Source organism: Hyaloscypha bicolor, assembly GCF_002865645.1.
Source record: "Hyaloscypha bicolor E unplaced genomic scaffold K444scaffold_141, whole genome shotgun sequence".
Classification (NCBI taxonomy): domain Eukaryota; kingdom Fungi; phylum Ascomycota; class Leotiomycetes; order Helotiales; family Hyaloscyphaceae; genus Hyaloscypha; species Hyaloscypha bicolor.
Genome location: NW_020194643.1, coordinates 553351 through 567940, shown reverse-complemented (window position 1 = coordinate 567940; position 14590 = coordinate 553351). Strand labels below are relative to the sequence as shown.

Here is a 14590-nt window from a genome sequence, read left to right as displayed (position 1 = left end):
AAAACACGTGGGGAGGATCTCATCTTTCCTTCAATGTGTTTATTTTTGCTGCCATAAATTTTCAAAACACGTACTCGCTTCTTCATTTCGCAAAATTGAGCGGCTTGTTAATGGAGTCATATTCAGAATGAGTTCAACTTCAGCATCGCCAGGTGCGAAAAAGATGGCATCAAAGGAGAAAGGGGTTCTGGCACCCCCGAAAGATGAAGCTACCAATCCTCTTGTTCAACGGCAAGCCTCCAGCGACACATGGATGATGCTCCTTGCCTTTCGTTTCACCAACGTTCTCTGTGTAGCAACATTCTTTCAGCCAGATGAATATTTCCAGTCCTTGGAGCCAGCATGGCAAATGGCGTTCGGGTCCCAAAGTGGAGCGTGGATTACATGGGTACGTAGTCGCTCCTTTTGGATGAGGATAGGTTCTGACAATTTCACAGGAATGGCAACATCAACTCCGTTCCTCTTTGCATCCTGTATCTTTTGCAGCTGTGTATTATCTCGCAGACAATTTTATGAGGCTCGTGAGCTGTTTCCCTCAGTTCCGGGCCATGATCTTGTCTATTCTTCCAAATGTGGTTCAGGGAATCTTCGCTGCTACAGGAGATTATTATACGTGGCAATTAGCAGAGAGAATGTATGGGATAGGGAGCAAGTCTACTTTGGCAGTCGTGAGTGGGAGAATGCTCGATGAGGGGAATTTTTGACTGACCTTCACCAGCTCTTGATGACCATGTTCAGTCCGTGGCAATGGTTCTGTTCTACAAGAACCTTTTCCAACTCTGTAGAGATGACATTGACGATCATGGCGCTGTATTATTGGCCTTGGAACATTTCCTCGGACACCATCTTAGGAGCAGGAAGTGACCCTTCTCTCAGAGACTCTGAGGGTCGCCCACTTCACGCCAAGCCATCTGAGTCGGGGGCTTTCGCTACGCCTGGATCTATCAAGCGGTATGTCTTTTCCACAACTGCGAATAGCTTTCTTTACTAATGCCCATAGTCTTCGCATCTCACTCATGCTTGCAGCGACTGCTTGTATCCTTCGCCCTAGTAATGGACTCATCTGGTTCTCCATTCTCATGCCAACTTTGACCCGCTACTTCTCAAAAGATGGTGCAGCTGCTTCAGACTACATCATTCTCCTCAGAGAAGCTATCATCTGCGGTTCTACCGTCATCGCTGTCTCTGCGGCGTCCGATTTCTACTACTATGGCGAATTGACCTTCCCGCCTTACCAATGGCTAAACTTCAACATCAGCCAAGACCTCGCTGTCTTCTACGGCCGCAATGACTGGCATTACTACATTTCCCAAGGACTACCGCTTCTCCTCACCACTTATCTACCCTTCACCTTCGTCGCTCTCTCTCACTCGACTTCATCCTCGACCTCCTCTATTCCCTTCATCCTCACCACCACAGTCCTGATCACCATAACCACACTGTCTCTAATCTCCCACAAAGAAGTCCGCTTCATCTACCCACTCCTCCCCCTCCTCCACATCCTCACCGGACCCACTATCTCCACCTTCTTCACCACCACAAGGACCATCACAACACGCCCACCACCCTTCCCCTCCACCTCAAAAACTTCAGTGATCTCCACCACAGGCCGCAAACCCCTCCTCTACACCCTCCTTTTCCTAAACACCCTCATCGCCTTCTACACAACGCAAATCCACCAACGAGGCCCCCTCTCCGTCACCAAATTCCTGCGCCACGAATACGAAGCGCTCGCTCTCGACAACCACGGCAATCTTCTCTCCTCACCAGAAGCGAACATGTACACCGAGGTCAACAAAACAACCGACTACTCTGACAGCGAAACTTTTGTCGGATTCTTAATGCCGTGTCACAGCACACCCTGGCGCTCACAGCTGGTGTACCCTGGGTTGAAAGCTTGGGCGCTGGGCTGTGAACCGCCACTACATCTTGCTGCACATTCTGTTGAGCGGGAGCAGTATAAGGATGAGGCGGATAGGTTCTATGATGACCCAGTTAAGTTCTTGAAGGGGGAGGTAGGGAAGAGGGAGAGGCCGTGGCCGAGATATATTGTGGGATTTGAGGGGATTGAGGGCGTGTTGAAAGAGTATTATGAAGGGGAGATGAAGGGGCATGTTGTGAAGGAGAGGTGGAGGGGGTTCAGTAGTCAGTGGCATGATGATGAGAGGCGGAAAGGGGACATCGTGGTCTGGGGCTTCGGGGACGGAAGTCAGGAGTGATTGTAGGGTTTGGGTGTGGTTAGCTGGTTGGAGTTGAGGTTTAAGTGTATACTACATAGACAAATTTGTAGATTCATATGCTGTAGATCCTAGCGCTTTCTCACGATCCGGCACCATGCGTTCAAGATTTCTCCAATATTTCCATAACAGATCTGCTCTTATATTAGCGGGAAATGTTGTCGAAAAGCTCCTAGAAGAGAGAAGCTACGGGGTGTTGCTGCACGTCGACCTGAGCTGGGTTGAGTCGAGGTGGGTCAGGTTAATCTTGGGATTATGTTCATCTCTGGACAACAGGGCAAATTCAAAGTCGAAGTCTTTACATTTACCTCATCCTTACAACCTACTTCTCCGGCCGTCTCTATATTTCCCCTTTCATTGTTTTTTTCTACTTCATTTCACTCGCACGGCTGTCGGATTAAAGCAGATATCGGTAATCTGGACTCATATCCTATCCACATGTCAGCACCTAATCTCATCTCCATTCCCAACGAAAAAGTTTGAAACAGAGTAGAACTTACCCCCAACTCCGTCTTCTCATACTCACTCAACCCGATATCCACAGGTGATCTATCCCTCTTCCGATTCGCACTTAGTATTTGTCAATGTATAAGTGGACTTGCCATACCTCAAAAAACCACAAGAAGAATCGAGTAGCTAAAAGACCAGAGTAGTTATGCACCAAACCCTGGCAGACAGTAACGAGTCCAAACATAAACATGCATCCTGAAAGCCAAACGTGGGGCTTGAGTTTCTTCATGAGCACGTTTGACGGGATCTCAAAAGCCACATAAGGGACGAAGAAGATCGTCAACGCGGTATTGTATTCAGTATTGATCAACCCGAGATCTTTGATCAGTCCAAAGGAGCGGGCATTCGCGATATTGACTCGATCGAGGAAGGCAAGGAGGTATAGGATACACAAGAAGGGGATCACGCGCAAATCGATCTTTGCCATGAGCTTTTTCTCCGTGGTATGGGGTGGGCACGCGACATGGAGTTCGTCATATTCGCCTCCGGTGCCATTTGCGCTGTTCGAAATGATATTCGGATCATAGAAGTTATTCGCCTCGTTTTTGACTCCCGGCTCAGCATCGTGGTCTGAAGTGGTAGGAGAGGCCCCAGCGTCGTCTGCGAGTCAATCATTAGGGAAAGGTGGGGTAATTTCGAGTTTTCGACACTCACTCTTTTTGCCAAACCCAAACATCTCGACGTCCCTATCCAATGCGATCTGGATGAGCGCCAGGTGAGTGTTTTGACCTTATATCTCAACTCCCCTCGCTCTGTGGCACGCGCTGACAGCTGGTTCTGCAAGATTATTCACGTAAATAGAAGAAGCTGCAGGAGGAGCTCTTTATTAAGTTACAGGTATATGGGCACTAAACCCCGTAGAATGTGAAGTGCCGATTGGACAGCTGTACGCATGTCCAATTGGAGAAAGAGAGGATGCTGGAGGTAAGACTGAAGACTGTAAGACGACCAACACAACCACACAACCACACAGCCCACACAACAGCACTGGCATGTTTCTTTATGTTGCTAGCCATCCAGTGACGATTATTAAGGCGGTCCAGCTCGGCCATTCGGCTTCGATAACCGAGTGAAAACTTACTAGACAAAGAAGATGGGTTGGCTAACTTGGGCCAAAAGCGTGAAAGTGGGAGAGTTGGAAAACTTTCGGCCCGCATCTCGGGGTGCAAGCTTTAAAGGAGGCAAGTCTCACGAAGATCTTGAGGATCTCGTAACTTCTCTTGGGGCTGACCCGCGCCACGCAGGCTCGTGATTGGAAGCTTGAGCTCACTGTTTTCCGATGGAGATGCGGGGGTAGACCTGGCAAAGCCCGCTTCGGCCGCGGCAGATGCAGCGGAAGAGCGGACACCGAGCCTGGCTTGTGGCATGCCTGGCGGGCCGCGTGAACAATAGGCCGTGTCCCGATAAACGAGTATCGTTTCGCTAGCACTGGATCCACTAACTGAGCGAAGAACTAATGGTTCCAAATGTTACTTTCCGCAAAATTATAAACCGACGATCAAAATCACAGCTACACACCACACCCCCTGTCCAAACATGGCACACCGCCTGCCAAGTGCGCAGCATTCTGCCATGAATCCCCCTCCAGTGACGGGCATTCGGATATTTGCAGGAAGCTGGGAAAATCCGTCGTTTTACAGAGACCACGATACGTTCTTGGGGTGTGGAAATAGAGAAATTTGGCGTTTCCTGGCCAAAGTTGGCACAGTGAATCCTGTCTATGGAGTCCTGCCACCTTCTCATCAATTCTTCCTCAATAATCATCTTGGAATCATCTTACAGTATGAGGAGGGTCAGAATTTCGCAACTGGCTCTAAAACTTCTTGTTGGGTGATAGCCTCAAGGTCGATCAAAATTGAATGCTGTAAGTAGAGAAGGAATCCCACCCGGATGGGCGTCAGGTGACGCAACGTCATGTGGTTTGCTATGTTTCGGAAACTTGAGATACATCGTGCTACCCTCAATCAAGGTTTCACCTTATATTGCCTTTTGAAAAACGGCTAGTAGCGGGCTTTTCTTTCAGTCAAGACTCCAGAAAAGACGCACACTAAAAACATCACGTGACCGTATCCTGAGTTGGAGAAATAATTGTAGTGGAAAGAGCGACAGAGGCCTTGTTGATAAGGGCCGGAAAGGCGCTCTCCTCTCCCAATTTAATTCAGGAGGACAGGTTATTGACCCGCCTGTCCCATCTCCGTTAATTTACCTAGGAATTCTCCAGCTGAGACCGGATGGAGAGCCGCCGAATAACTTCATAAGAGGGTTCAGGTAAATTTTTCTCATTACCAATTATTTGATCACCTTCAAAGGATGCGGCCAAACGGGTTCTTTCCATTCTGTCAGCTAGCTGGTATTCTGCCAATATTCTGCCAACGTTTGTGTCGCAAGAATCCAGGTCGAGATTCAGAAGGTTAGTGGCCAATTCCTGCTACTCTGAGTTCCAGTATACACTTCTCCCAATCTCTATATATCCGCTCTTTCAATCCCATTATTGACGATCTCTTCTCTTGAAGAAAGTCATTTATATTGCGCTCCTTCCTCAGTTGAACATTTCCAGTGCATTCCCATTCCCGAACAGGAAGCTGTGCCCTCATGATGATCTCCTTCTCGTTATCACCTGCAGGACCCCTCTTCCCTGGCCTTGCCTCCACCCCTTTCAATCTTCCACAAGGTAAGCTGTCGCAGAGACATGTTCCCACAGAGCAGACTTAACGTTGCAGAGCTGTCAAAATGCAGAGTGCACAGGCCCCGTCATGGAGGCAACGCTAAATCCGAAGTATTTTTAGACCACACAACCCTTGCAAATTTCCGCAGTCCAGATTCGAATGGATCCGGCTGTCGTTCGACAGAGTGCAGCGGCACAGAATTGCTGCGACTGCCAACCTCCAGACCAGCCTCATCGCCGGAACTACCACAGCACCTCATCGCACGACTCTGCTGCCCTTGACGGCCACGAGCAGCACTTCCACTACACGAACCACTCTCAACACCCCTCCGAAGGCCGTTGAATGCGAGACGCCAGCCCTTTAAGTCAGGTCTCCTTTGGCGGGGTGACCTTTCACCACACGACCACTCCTCGAGATCCTCCCTCGCTGCTACGAGGATGACCTCCCAGGCCCCTTCGAGAAGCCTTTTCATCGATCGCGATACTCCGTTGGATCTGACGACGGTGTTCCGGGATAGTGCCGGCCTGCGGATAGCCAGGTTCATCGTTAGAGAATATCTGAAGGAAGCCGAGAAGCCGAGATTTGCTGGGGACACAACCCCGTCTTTCGCCCAAGACACATTCTGTTCGGTATCCCCTTTACGATTTGACTCCAGCCCAGAAGTTAGGAGGATGTTGGAGGAGAGGCTGGTGTTCCGCGAGTCGGAACCTGTGACATCAGCGCAAGGACACTTTGGAAGAAGCGGGTTCTCTCGAATAAGCGGCGAAGGCTTCGATATGTCCAGAGAATGTGAGGCTCCCGTGGCTGGTGGTGTTGTTGGGCGACGTTGTGTTAGCAAAGGGCCGTACACTGACATCCCTTTCCTAGCAAATTTCGCCAGGGCAGAGCAAAATCACCAGCAAGCGAATTCGTTTGCCGATATTCAGACTACATCCCACATCTCCTACCCACAAAGACCCGCGTACTCCTCCTTCAGAACATCTCAGATCCAATCCGGTCCCTTATCACATCCACAATTTCGACCCACGAAGAGCCAAGCCGAACTCGATATTGATGCTCTCTTCGAGGAGCCAACTCCGCAGAACCAAGGGACCGAATCTCCATACAGGGTTGAGTCTCCGTCTGGGCGTGCTTCTGGCTTATCGTCTTTACAGCGTTCGCCTCAGCGTTGGAACGAGAACGAATCACTGGCTTCAAACCTTCCAAGCCTGGACAAGGACCATTTCCAACTCGACCGAACTTTATTCTCGAACTCGTCACCTCTTAATCATTCTACGCAACCTTCAGCACACCGTCAGAGCTATTTGTCGGACAGTGGGTATTTTAGTGAGGCACAAGCGCTGCCGCCGGCTTCACAATCACGGCGACATAACGACACTGCCTCCCACCACACCGGATCATCCACAATTCAACCTTCGCCCTCAATCAAGAGCTTCTTGCCTGTCAATAAAGCGACGGACAACGCTACCTCTTCTCATGCTGTAAAGAGTTCGGGGTTGTCATATTCACTCGGGTCTGATGAAGCCATTGTATCCCAAAACAGTCTAGCTTCAAATCTTTCAACTGGTCCCAACCACGACAATACCAGGCCAAATCACACTACCTTGCATCACAATACCTCGCAACGGCACAATACCACACAGTCCTCTTATTCCACTCAAACTCGCCCTCTTCGCCAACACTTTCCTTCCTCTTCAACGAACCATTTCGCAAACCACCAACAGTTCGATTTCGAGCAATTTCCTCACCCTAGTGAGAACCACGGAATCGAAATGGAGCACTCCACCTCAGCCTCTGCTTCCAAGAAGCGCAAAGCTAAGATGGACGACGCACCACGTGCGAAGAAAATAAAGACAGACAAGGCCGGCAAGCCCAAGCGAGTTCCGAAGGTGAAGGAAAAGAAGCCAGAACCAGTAAGTACCTCTTTCCCCTTGTGGCAACCGTTCTCACAGCATTGCAGGCAAAGTATCGCATTGGCCAAGACCTCTGGATGCGAATTCTTGAGTTCACCCCACCATCCTTCCTCAAGAAAGCTCGAGTCTTGAATAAGGAGTTCAAGGGCTGGGTCGACAACTTCAACTCCATCTACGTCAACCAACGCAAAGAAAATTATGGCCAAGATATGCCCCCTGCCCCAAATGGACTTACAGACCGTCAATACAACGACCTACTTGGTGGAAAGGGCTGTTTGGAACCCGGCTGCACCGATAAGCTGGCGTCACGAACCCATTGGTCGTGGGCACAACGCTGGTGCTGGGACTGCTGGAAGGCGAAAATTGAGAGAGAGGATCGCGTTCTGAAGCTTAACCACACCCCGCATGGTCGCAACCTCGTCGCAAAACTTCTCGAGTGTATTCCAGTGGGCATGCACGACTCTTTCCTGAAGCCACATGACTTCATCGAGGATCTCGAGTCCCGTCCTCGTGGAGCTCCAAGGCTATACCGATACTACTTGAAAGAAGATGTACAGAACATCATCGACAAATACGATGCTCTCACGCCAGCCCCGTTTGTGGAAGATCCAACGCAAACCCCTGAGGAACGCAACCGAGCTCGAGCAGAATGGCAGGAAGAAATGGATAAGTTAGATGATAAGAAGACGAAGTTTCTGGAAGATGGAAAGAAGGCGAATGATAAGCACATGGAGACAGTTCAGAAGATTGAATCGTTGGTGAAAAAGCGGAGAGATCTTGTCGCGCAGCCCTACAACAACAACCGACAGGCTCGCCGAGAGCTATTCACGAGACGTGCACGAGCGGACCTCCCACATATTCCAACATCCTTTGTCGAGAGTACCAAAGCTTACAAGGCTGCTACTCGCATCTTCCGAGATGGTGGTACCGAGCGTGGCTGGCAGACATTAAAGCCGAAGATCGAAAAGGAATTCGAGAAATCCCAGGCCACAAGCACCAATTCTGCAATCGCTGATCTTGATGAGGAGGAGACCACCGAGCAAGAAGGCGATGGCAATGGTACTCATTCTACGACACAGCCGGACCTCACCCGAACTACTATACAGACCAACCGTGCTACCTTGCAGGAGCTTCGTGAGCAGCAGGTGATGCAACGACGATACAATGCTGAGCAATTGCGTGCCCAACGAGACCTGATGTTCGGCCCAGGCTTTTCAAATGCGGCGTCAGGCTTGTCATTGTCCATGCAGTCTGGATTCTCCACAATACAGCGGCAAGCTCATCCACATCATCAACAATCTTTTGCTGGTGGTCTGGGCAAAGCTCCATCCCTGTATGACAACTTCGGCCCTACCCTGTTCCAGAGACAGCAGCAACTCATGAACCGATCTGGACCCCCAAGCAACTTCGACTCATACTCTTCATTCCAATCAATGGCCCAATCAATGTCGCAACCATCTTCGACACAGAACAATTCCAACGGTTTCCAGTCTTCCTCATCAGGCCAACTCCCCAGGATCTCGATTTCCTCCCTCCTTGGCGATGGTCCGTCAGCTCCACCTAAACCTAATCTGTACAATCGGTTCGAGTGATCGTCTAGATGTGGATCACCTTACATCGAATCCTACGGCTTCCTTCATCTCTCACATAAAGACTTCTGTTTCGACCTCCACTTCCGATCACCCTTGGAGAACACAGGCTACGATGGCAGTTGCGAAGTCGATATTAGCAACAGCACATAGCTCTGCGCTAGCGTTGCCTGAAACACCTCATATTTGTTTTTAGCGTTTCATTTCCTTTTCCTCTTCGAATGCATGCATCATCGCAACCGAACGAATATCCTATGGCTGGGCGGCGTTGGGATTGCAACAGTGAGGGACTCGGAGCATTACATTGGCGCAAGATACTGGAGTCACATTGGCATATTTCCTTTCTCACTTTACGATGGGCTGGCTGCTCTGTTTTTCTTGCACTAAATAGCGGGAAGCGGGAATACGTCCATGGTTTACAGGGCAAGTCACGGTTGGATTTATGCGCCATGAATGGCGAATGGCGAATTGTTTGCACATACCTAGGTTGAGCAAATACGCTGCATATGACATATCTCCTGTTCCGTCTCGCGTGAAGTTGAATCATCGTTCTCAGTAATAAACTAACAGTTTGTTGATCGTGAATCCACAAACGGAAGAGGAAAGGGGAAGGGTGTGCCGAAGGTCAAAATTTAAGGCAATCTAACTGGATAAGCATTGCCCATAAACGGCACACGGAGAAAGAGACCCGTGGTGCAGATTCCCATGACTGTTCGACATGCAACAGAGTCCGTTTGTGGTGATGGCTGAAATGTGACAGGTCAGGCTCAAGGATTGCGCCACCTTTTGGCGAGGTTCTTGACTCAGGTTTTGAAATTAGGAATTGGCAGTCAAAAGCACAGAGTAGTTGAGGATGTATTTATCACAATTATCACAGGCAATAAGAACGGAGATGTGGGGAGATTAGAACAAGTGGGCTTTGGGTTGGGTAGATATGTTTTTGCATTTTTTAGTTGGTTGATCTAGTGAGAATTCGAGGAAATCGTGACTTGCTACCATTGTTTAGGCTTTTGTGGATCAGCTGGATTCGCTCTGCTCAAAAGATTGGATCTAACGATACGCAGGACCGTACTTAGATAGAAGAAAGGAAATAGTTGTTGAATCGATGCTCTCGTTTCCGCTCCTCTCTCCGAGTCAGTGCTCAGCAGGGGGCAACCTCAATACCCATGGTATGGGCAGGGTGGAAATAAGGGGAACAGAGTAACAGTTCGGATCGGGAGTGGGGGACCGAGTTTTCGGTCACACTCGTCGAGCAATTCCCGCACCGATGCGTCCTTCAGGGTCTTCGGGGCGGGCTCCTCGTCGACCCTGTCCGTTCTCCAATCACCTTCGTCTCTTCTCGCGACTTCTCGTCCGCTGGACGAGCCGTGGCGAGAGTCGGCGTAGCTTCTTGAACCCGAAGAGGAGTAGGAGCGATGAGAAGAGCTGCGCGATACCTGCGAGGGGGCACGGCTGGAGCTACTGTTGCCTGTATAGGGGACCATCTGCATGTTGTTGCTCGCCTCACTATGTGCTCGTCCGCTCGAGGATCGTGGGTGAGCCGTTGGATCGTCGCTCCTGTGTGAGGAACGAGACACCGTGCTGCCTGGACCTCCATAATTGTTCATCTGCATGAACTCCTTTGCTCTAGAATCGCTGGTGGCAGCTGATCCAGATGACATTCTGCAGCTTGATGAGTGGCGAGACGAGGAGGATCGGTGGGATGATGCGTGCGATGGTGCTTGAGAGTGTCCCGAGGAGTGATGGCGTCGGCTGCTCCGAGAGCTGACGCTTGATCCGGGGTGGATTGTGGAGGAAGGCATCATGAGCGCTAGTTGCTTGCCTGCGTAAGTGAAGCCGTCGATCTGTATTTATCAAAATTTTAAGAGAGTTGTATGAGTTAGAACTATAAATATGCGTCGAGTGATGAGAGAAGGAAATTGGATTTAATCCGAAGATACGAAGGCATTTGTAGAAGATTGTACTTGCTGTTCATGTTTCCGCAAGGGCTCTTTGCATCGGAGAAGATGTTTTGAAGACATGAGACTGGTCACTTGTTGCGGCTATCTCTAAATTCTTGTTGATGGGGCAGTGTTAACAAAGGTGGAAAAGAATGCACATTGTATCCTTTATGTCAAAGGCACTTCGCTGCTTTGTTGAAGGTCGAAGTCCATTCTTCGGAGCTTTGTATTGGCTTGCCGAGTACTGTCAGGCCGGTAATAATGAAAGTCTAACGTGGATAGATTCATTGAAGGGCAAGAGCTGCACAAATTCTGCGAGAACAAAGAGGCGAGAGACAGAAGGCAGAGGGCATATAGCTCGGGCGCAGCCAGACTTATGGACCCTTTCTCGAGCACAGCTAACCTAGACAGAAAATTAGATGAAAAAGCACAGTTGTCGTGAGCATAATGGATCAGAGAGGCTCCACGAACTGAGAAGTTAAAGTGAAGGTGAAAGTGAAGGAAGTCATGATTACATTAGAAGAATAAAGGAGGTTGGATTTGTTCAGCCAACCACAGTGCTCGACTCAAAACAAAGAGGTTGGATTTTTTTTCGACCAATCAACACTCATTTTGTCTCCTTTCTTTCGGAGATTTTCCAGGATAAATTACATTTGAACACCAGGAACGCCATGAAGTTGTTTGGTGCTTACGTAATCCACAAGCTCTTTGCCAAAGATAAGCTGGCCGGTGACGGCAAACCATGGATACAACTGCCCCACCTGGATAGAGGGGTCGATGTCGAGATGTGCATAGTGAGCAAGATGATTGGTCGCCCTCTGGCAGTCGCGCAGAACGATGTCAGCACTCTATTTGACCTCGAGCGAGGTTTGGGGCATTGAAAGGGTTCGGAGTGGGATATCGAATATTCTGACATCCTCTCCTGAGAGGTCCTTGTAAGTTGATATTTCCTACGCTTCAGGTGCTTTGCTGTATCCTTCCCTGAAGAGCATCGTCATTTAGAGAGGCTCTTGGAAGCTGTACGGTCAAAGGTCCTTCACAGCTGGGACAATGTTTGGCCAAGAGTCTTTACTGCCTGGCATCAGCAACCAGCTTGCGCTTGGTGGCATTGTAATTGCAATTGCTCTGTATACTCTCTATCATGTACGTATATTCCCTTCTGCTTACTCCATTGATGCTAATAGTATTCAGATTTCCACGGCAACAGATATCCCATACATCAAAGGCATACCTGAGATCCCGGGCGCTCTACCAGTCACTGGCCACTTGCTCCAGCTCGGCGATGACCACGCGACCATCTGTGAGTCCTGGTGGCGCAAATACCGAACAAGCGTCTTCCAGATCCGTCTTGGGAATACCAGAGCTGTGGTTGTGAACTCATTCGACGATGCAAAGCGCATGCTGATCGGTCACCAATCCGCCGTTATCGACCGGCCAACCCTCTATACATTCCATGGGATCATAAGCAGTACGAAGGGGTTCACTATTGGTAGCAGTCCTTGGGATGAAAGCTGCAAGAATAAACGCAAGGCTGCTGGCCAAGCATTGGGAAGGCCGAAGCTCAAGGATTATTTCGATATGTTTGACTTGGAGTCATACTGCATTGTCCGAGACCTTGTGCGGGACTCAAACAATGGAGCAACTGAAATCTCTGTCCGGCCGTATATTCAGCGTTATGCCTTGAACACGACATTGACCCTTTGTTACGGCATTCGAATGGATCATGTTTATGACAGCATGTTGAGGGAAATTCTTGAGGTGGGCTCCGCCATCAGCTTGCTGAGGAGTGCGAGCGAGAATTACCAGGACTACATACCAATCCTGAGATATCTGCCGAATAACGAGAAAAATAGGAGAAGTAGAGAATTAAGAGATCGGAGGGACAAATACCTAAATGCCTTGCTGGATCAAGTCAGGGAAATGATCAAGAATGGGACGAACAAGCCTTGTATCTCAGCTGCGATTCTGAAAGACCAGGAGACAAAACTCACAGGAGTTGAAGTTTCCAGCATCTGTCTCTCGCTGGTATCTGGAGGGTTTGAAACGATACCTGGGACATTGACATCTTGCATCGGCTCACTTTCGACTCCAGAGGGCCAAATCTTTCAGGAGAAGGCGTACAAAGACATCAAACGCTTTTATCCTGACGTCAGAGATGCCTGGAGGAACAGCTTCCAAGACGAGAAAATCCCCTATGTCAATGCTATTATTAAGGAAGCTGCACGGTATTACACTGTCTCTGCCATGTCTCTTCCGAGGAAAACTGTCAGTGAGGTCATCTGGGATGGAGCAAAGATCCCTGCCAAAACAATGATTTTGATAAACGCCCAGGCGGCGAACCATGGTATGCACCGCTCCCTTGCTTCAGTAACGACTCTTGCTGATTCTTATTAGACGTTGATCACTTTGGTCTTGACGCTGCTACCTTTAATCCTGAGCAATGGCTCACTTCTGACGGTACAATCGACCCTGCTTCTGAGAAAGTCAGCTCAGGAATTCAGCACTTTTCGTTCGGTGCGGGATCTCGGGCTTGCTCAGGTCAACTCATTGCCTCACGCCTTCTGTACACAGCACTGGTTCGCCTTATTTGCAGCTACAGGATCGTGGCGAGTGAAGAGCAACCCCCAAATACAGACTACGTGGATTACAACCAATTTAAGTCAGCTCTCGTAGCTATTCCAAGAGATTTCAAGGTCAAGCTGATTCCACGGGATGGTATGGACAATGCATCTGAAATCGGCACATTGGAGAGATGTTTAGAGGAGGCAAGGATGCGAACTGAGGACTACTACAAGGAAGAACAGGGGGTCAGTATCTAGGGACAAGGCTGAGTTGAAGCATGTGGCAGCAGCATCACCCAACCTAGCCGCCCATGTCCCATATCAAAATCAGAAGAAAATGGAAAACTATTCCTGGCCAGCAAGTTTGCTGTAGCACTTTGCCAAACATCTGTAATTAATACTGCATTTTCTCTTACGGCAGGAATCATTCGCTCGCTTGACAAGTTCACGATCGGATCGATCGATGGGTCACGCCCTCCTAATTCTTCGACTAAGGCAAGCGGCACAGCTGAGCCCTCTGCGACAGCAGCCCAGATTAGCGTCTATAGCGCGATCTAAATGGACGCTAAATTCGCGAAATGCAACAGAAACTGAGTTCTGGTTCAAGGAACAAAGAAGTCGGAAGTATCCATGCACGATCGTGTTGGGGACAGCGAAGCGAGTTTATGTGTGTCGTGGTGGGTGACGTTTGCCCAAAATAGGGGTTTCCGCCCCCTTTTGCTCTTTTGCCGAAAGTCTGAACACGTGGAATTTGCAACCTTGGCAACTTGTTGAGTAATAAGGAACCGCGAAGGACTTCGAAAGTATTGCCCGAAATTTGAGCTTGATACTTGCATGGTTTTTGGCGGTTCTGGCCAAGTTTGCGTCCTCGAAAGCTCTCGGTCGTGCTTGCCATCTCTCAGCCTTGTCTCAAACAAAGACTTGGAAGAGATTAAAATAGAATCATGACTCTGATTTCATGCTCGAGTCTTTGTCTCACGTCGAGTAATGGACAAAAGAAACAATCCCCATCTTTCTTGGTTCAAGGGCATCAAGTGGCCCACCCTATTCAAACAAAGATACATTGCGGGATTGTTCTTTGACATTCCATTACTAACTCTCAACGAATACCAAAGGATACACCGAGCAGTCATCAACAATCAATCTATTGTTTTCAATTGCAGAGTCATATAAG

General features: G+C 49.1%; 5 protein-coding genes across 5 annotated transcripts; 3 read left to right on the top strand and 2 right to left on the bottom strand.

Annotated features, from left to right (window-relative positions):
* Nucleotides 1–163: 163 nt before the first annotated feature.
* Nucleotides 164–2219, top strand: K444DRAFT_541097 (glycosyltransferase family 22 protein; the record flags this gene model as incomplete). The annotated part of the gene is made up of 4 exons (XM_024875763.1): nucleotides 164–388; nucleotides 438–668; nucleotides 719–951; nucleotides 1001–2219. The coding sequence occupies 4 exons, from the start codon at nucleotides 164–166 to the stop codon at nucleotides 2217–2219; spliced, it is 1908 nt and encodes a 635-aa protein (XP_024730651.1).
* A 207-nt stretch (nucleotides 2220–2426) lies between these two features.
* On the bottom strand, nucleotides 2427–3509 carry K444DRAFT_145973 (MFS general substrate transporter). The gene is made up of 4 exons (XM_024870562.1): nucleotides 3402–3509; nucleotides 2845–3347; nucleotides 2738–2794; nucleotides 2427–2667 (listed from the first exon to the last, which is right to left on the bottom strand). Exons 1-4 carry the CDS (start codon nucleotides 3421–3423, stop codon nucleotides 2635–2637), a joined length of 615 nt encoding a protein of 204 aa, XP_024730650.1. The 5' UTR covers nucleotides 3424–3509; the 3' UTR covers nucleotides 2427–2634.
* A 2037-nt stretch (nucleotides 3510–5546) lies between these two features.
* K444DRAFT_145957 (uncharacterized protein) lies at nucleotides 5547–8997 on the top strand. The gene is made up of 3 exons (XM_024870561.1): nucleotides 5547–6202; nucleotides 6281–7326; nucleotides 7374–8997. The coding sequence occupies exons 1-3, from the start codon at nucleotides 5851–5853 to the stop codon at nucleotides 8916–8918; spliced, it is 2943 nt and encodes a 980-aa protein (XP_024730649.1). The 5' UTR covers nucleotides 5547–5850; the 3' UTR covers nucleotides 8919–8997.
* An 819-nt stretch (nucleotides 8998–9816) lies between these two features.
* Nucleotides 9817–10871, bottom strand: K444DRAFT_145947 (uncharacterized protein). The gene has a single exon (XM_024870560.1). The coding sequence runs from the start codon at nucleotides 10718–10720 to the stop codon at nucleotides 10073–10075; it is 648 nt and encodes a 215-aa protein (XP_024730648.1). The 5' UTR covers nucleotides 10721–10871; the 3' UTR covers nucleotides 9817–10072.
* An 811-nt stretch (nucleotides 10872–11682) lies between these two features.
* Nucleotides 11683–13852, top strand: K444DRAFT_599154 (cytochrome P450). The gene is made up of 3 exons (XM_024878557.1): nucleotides 11683–11998; nucleotides 12047–13199; nucleotides 13250–13852. The coding sequence occupies exons 1-3, from the start codon at nucleotides 11906–11908 to the stop codon at nucleotides 13672–13674; spliced, it is 1671 nt and encodes a 556-aa protein (XP_024730647.1). The 5' UTR covers nucleotides 11683–11905; the 3' UTR covers nucleotides 13675–13852.
* Nucleotides 13853–14590: the final 738 nt, after the last annotated feature.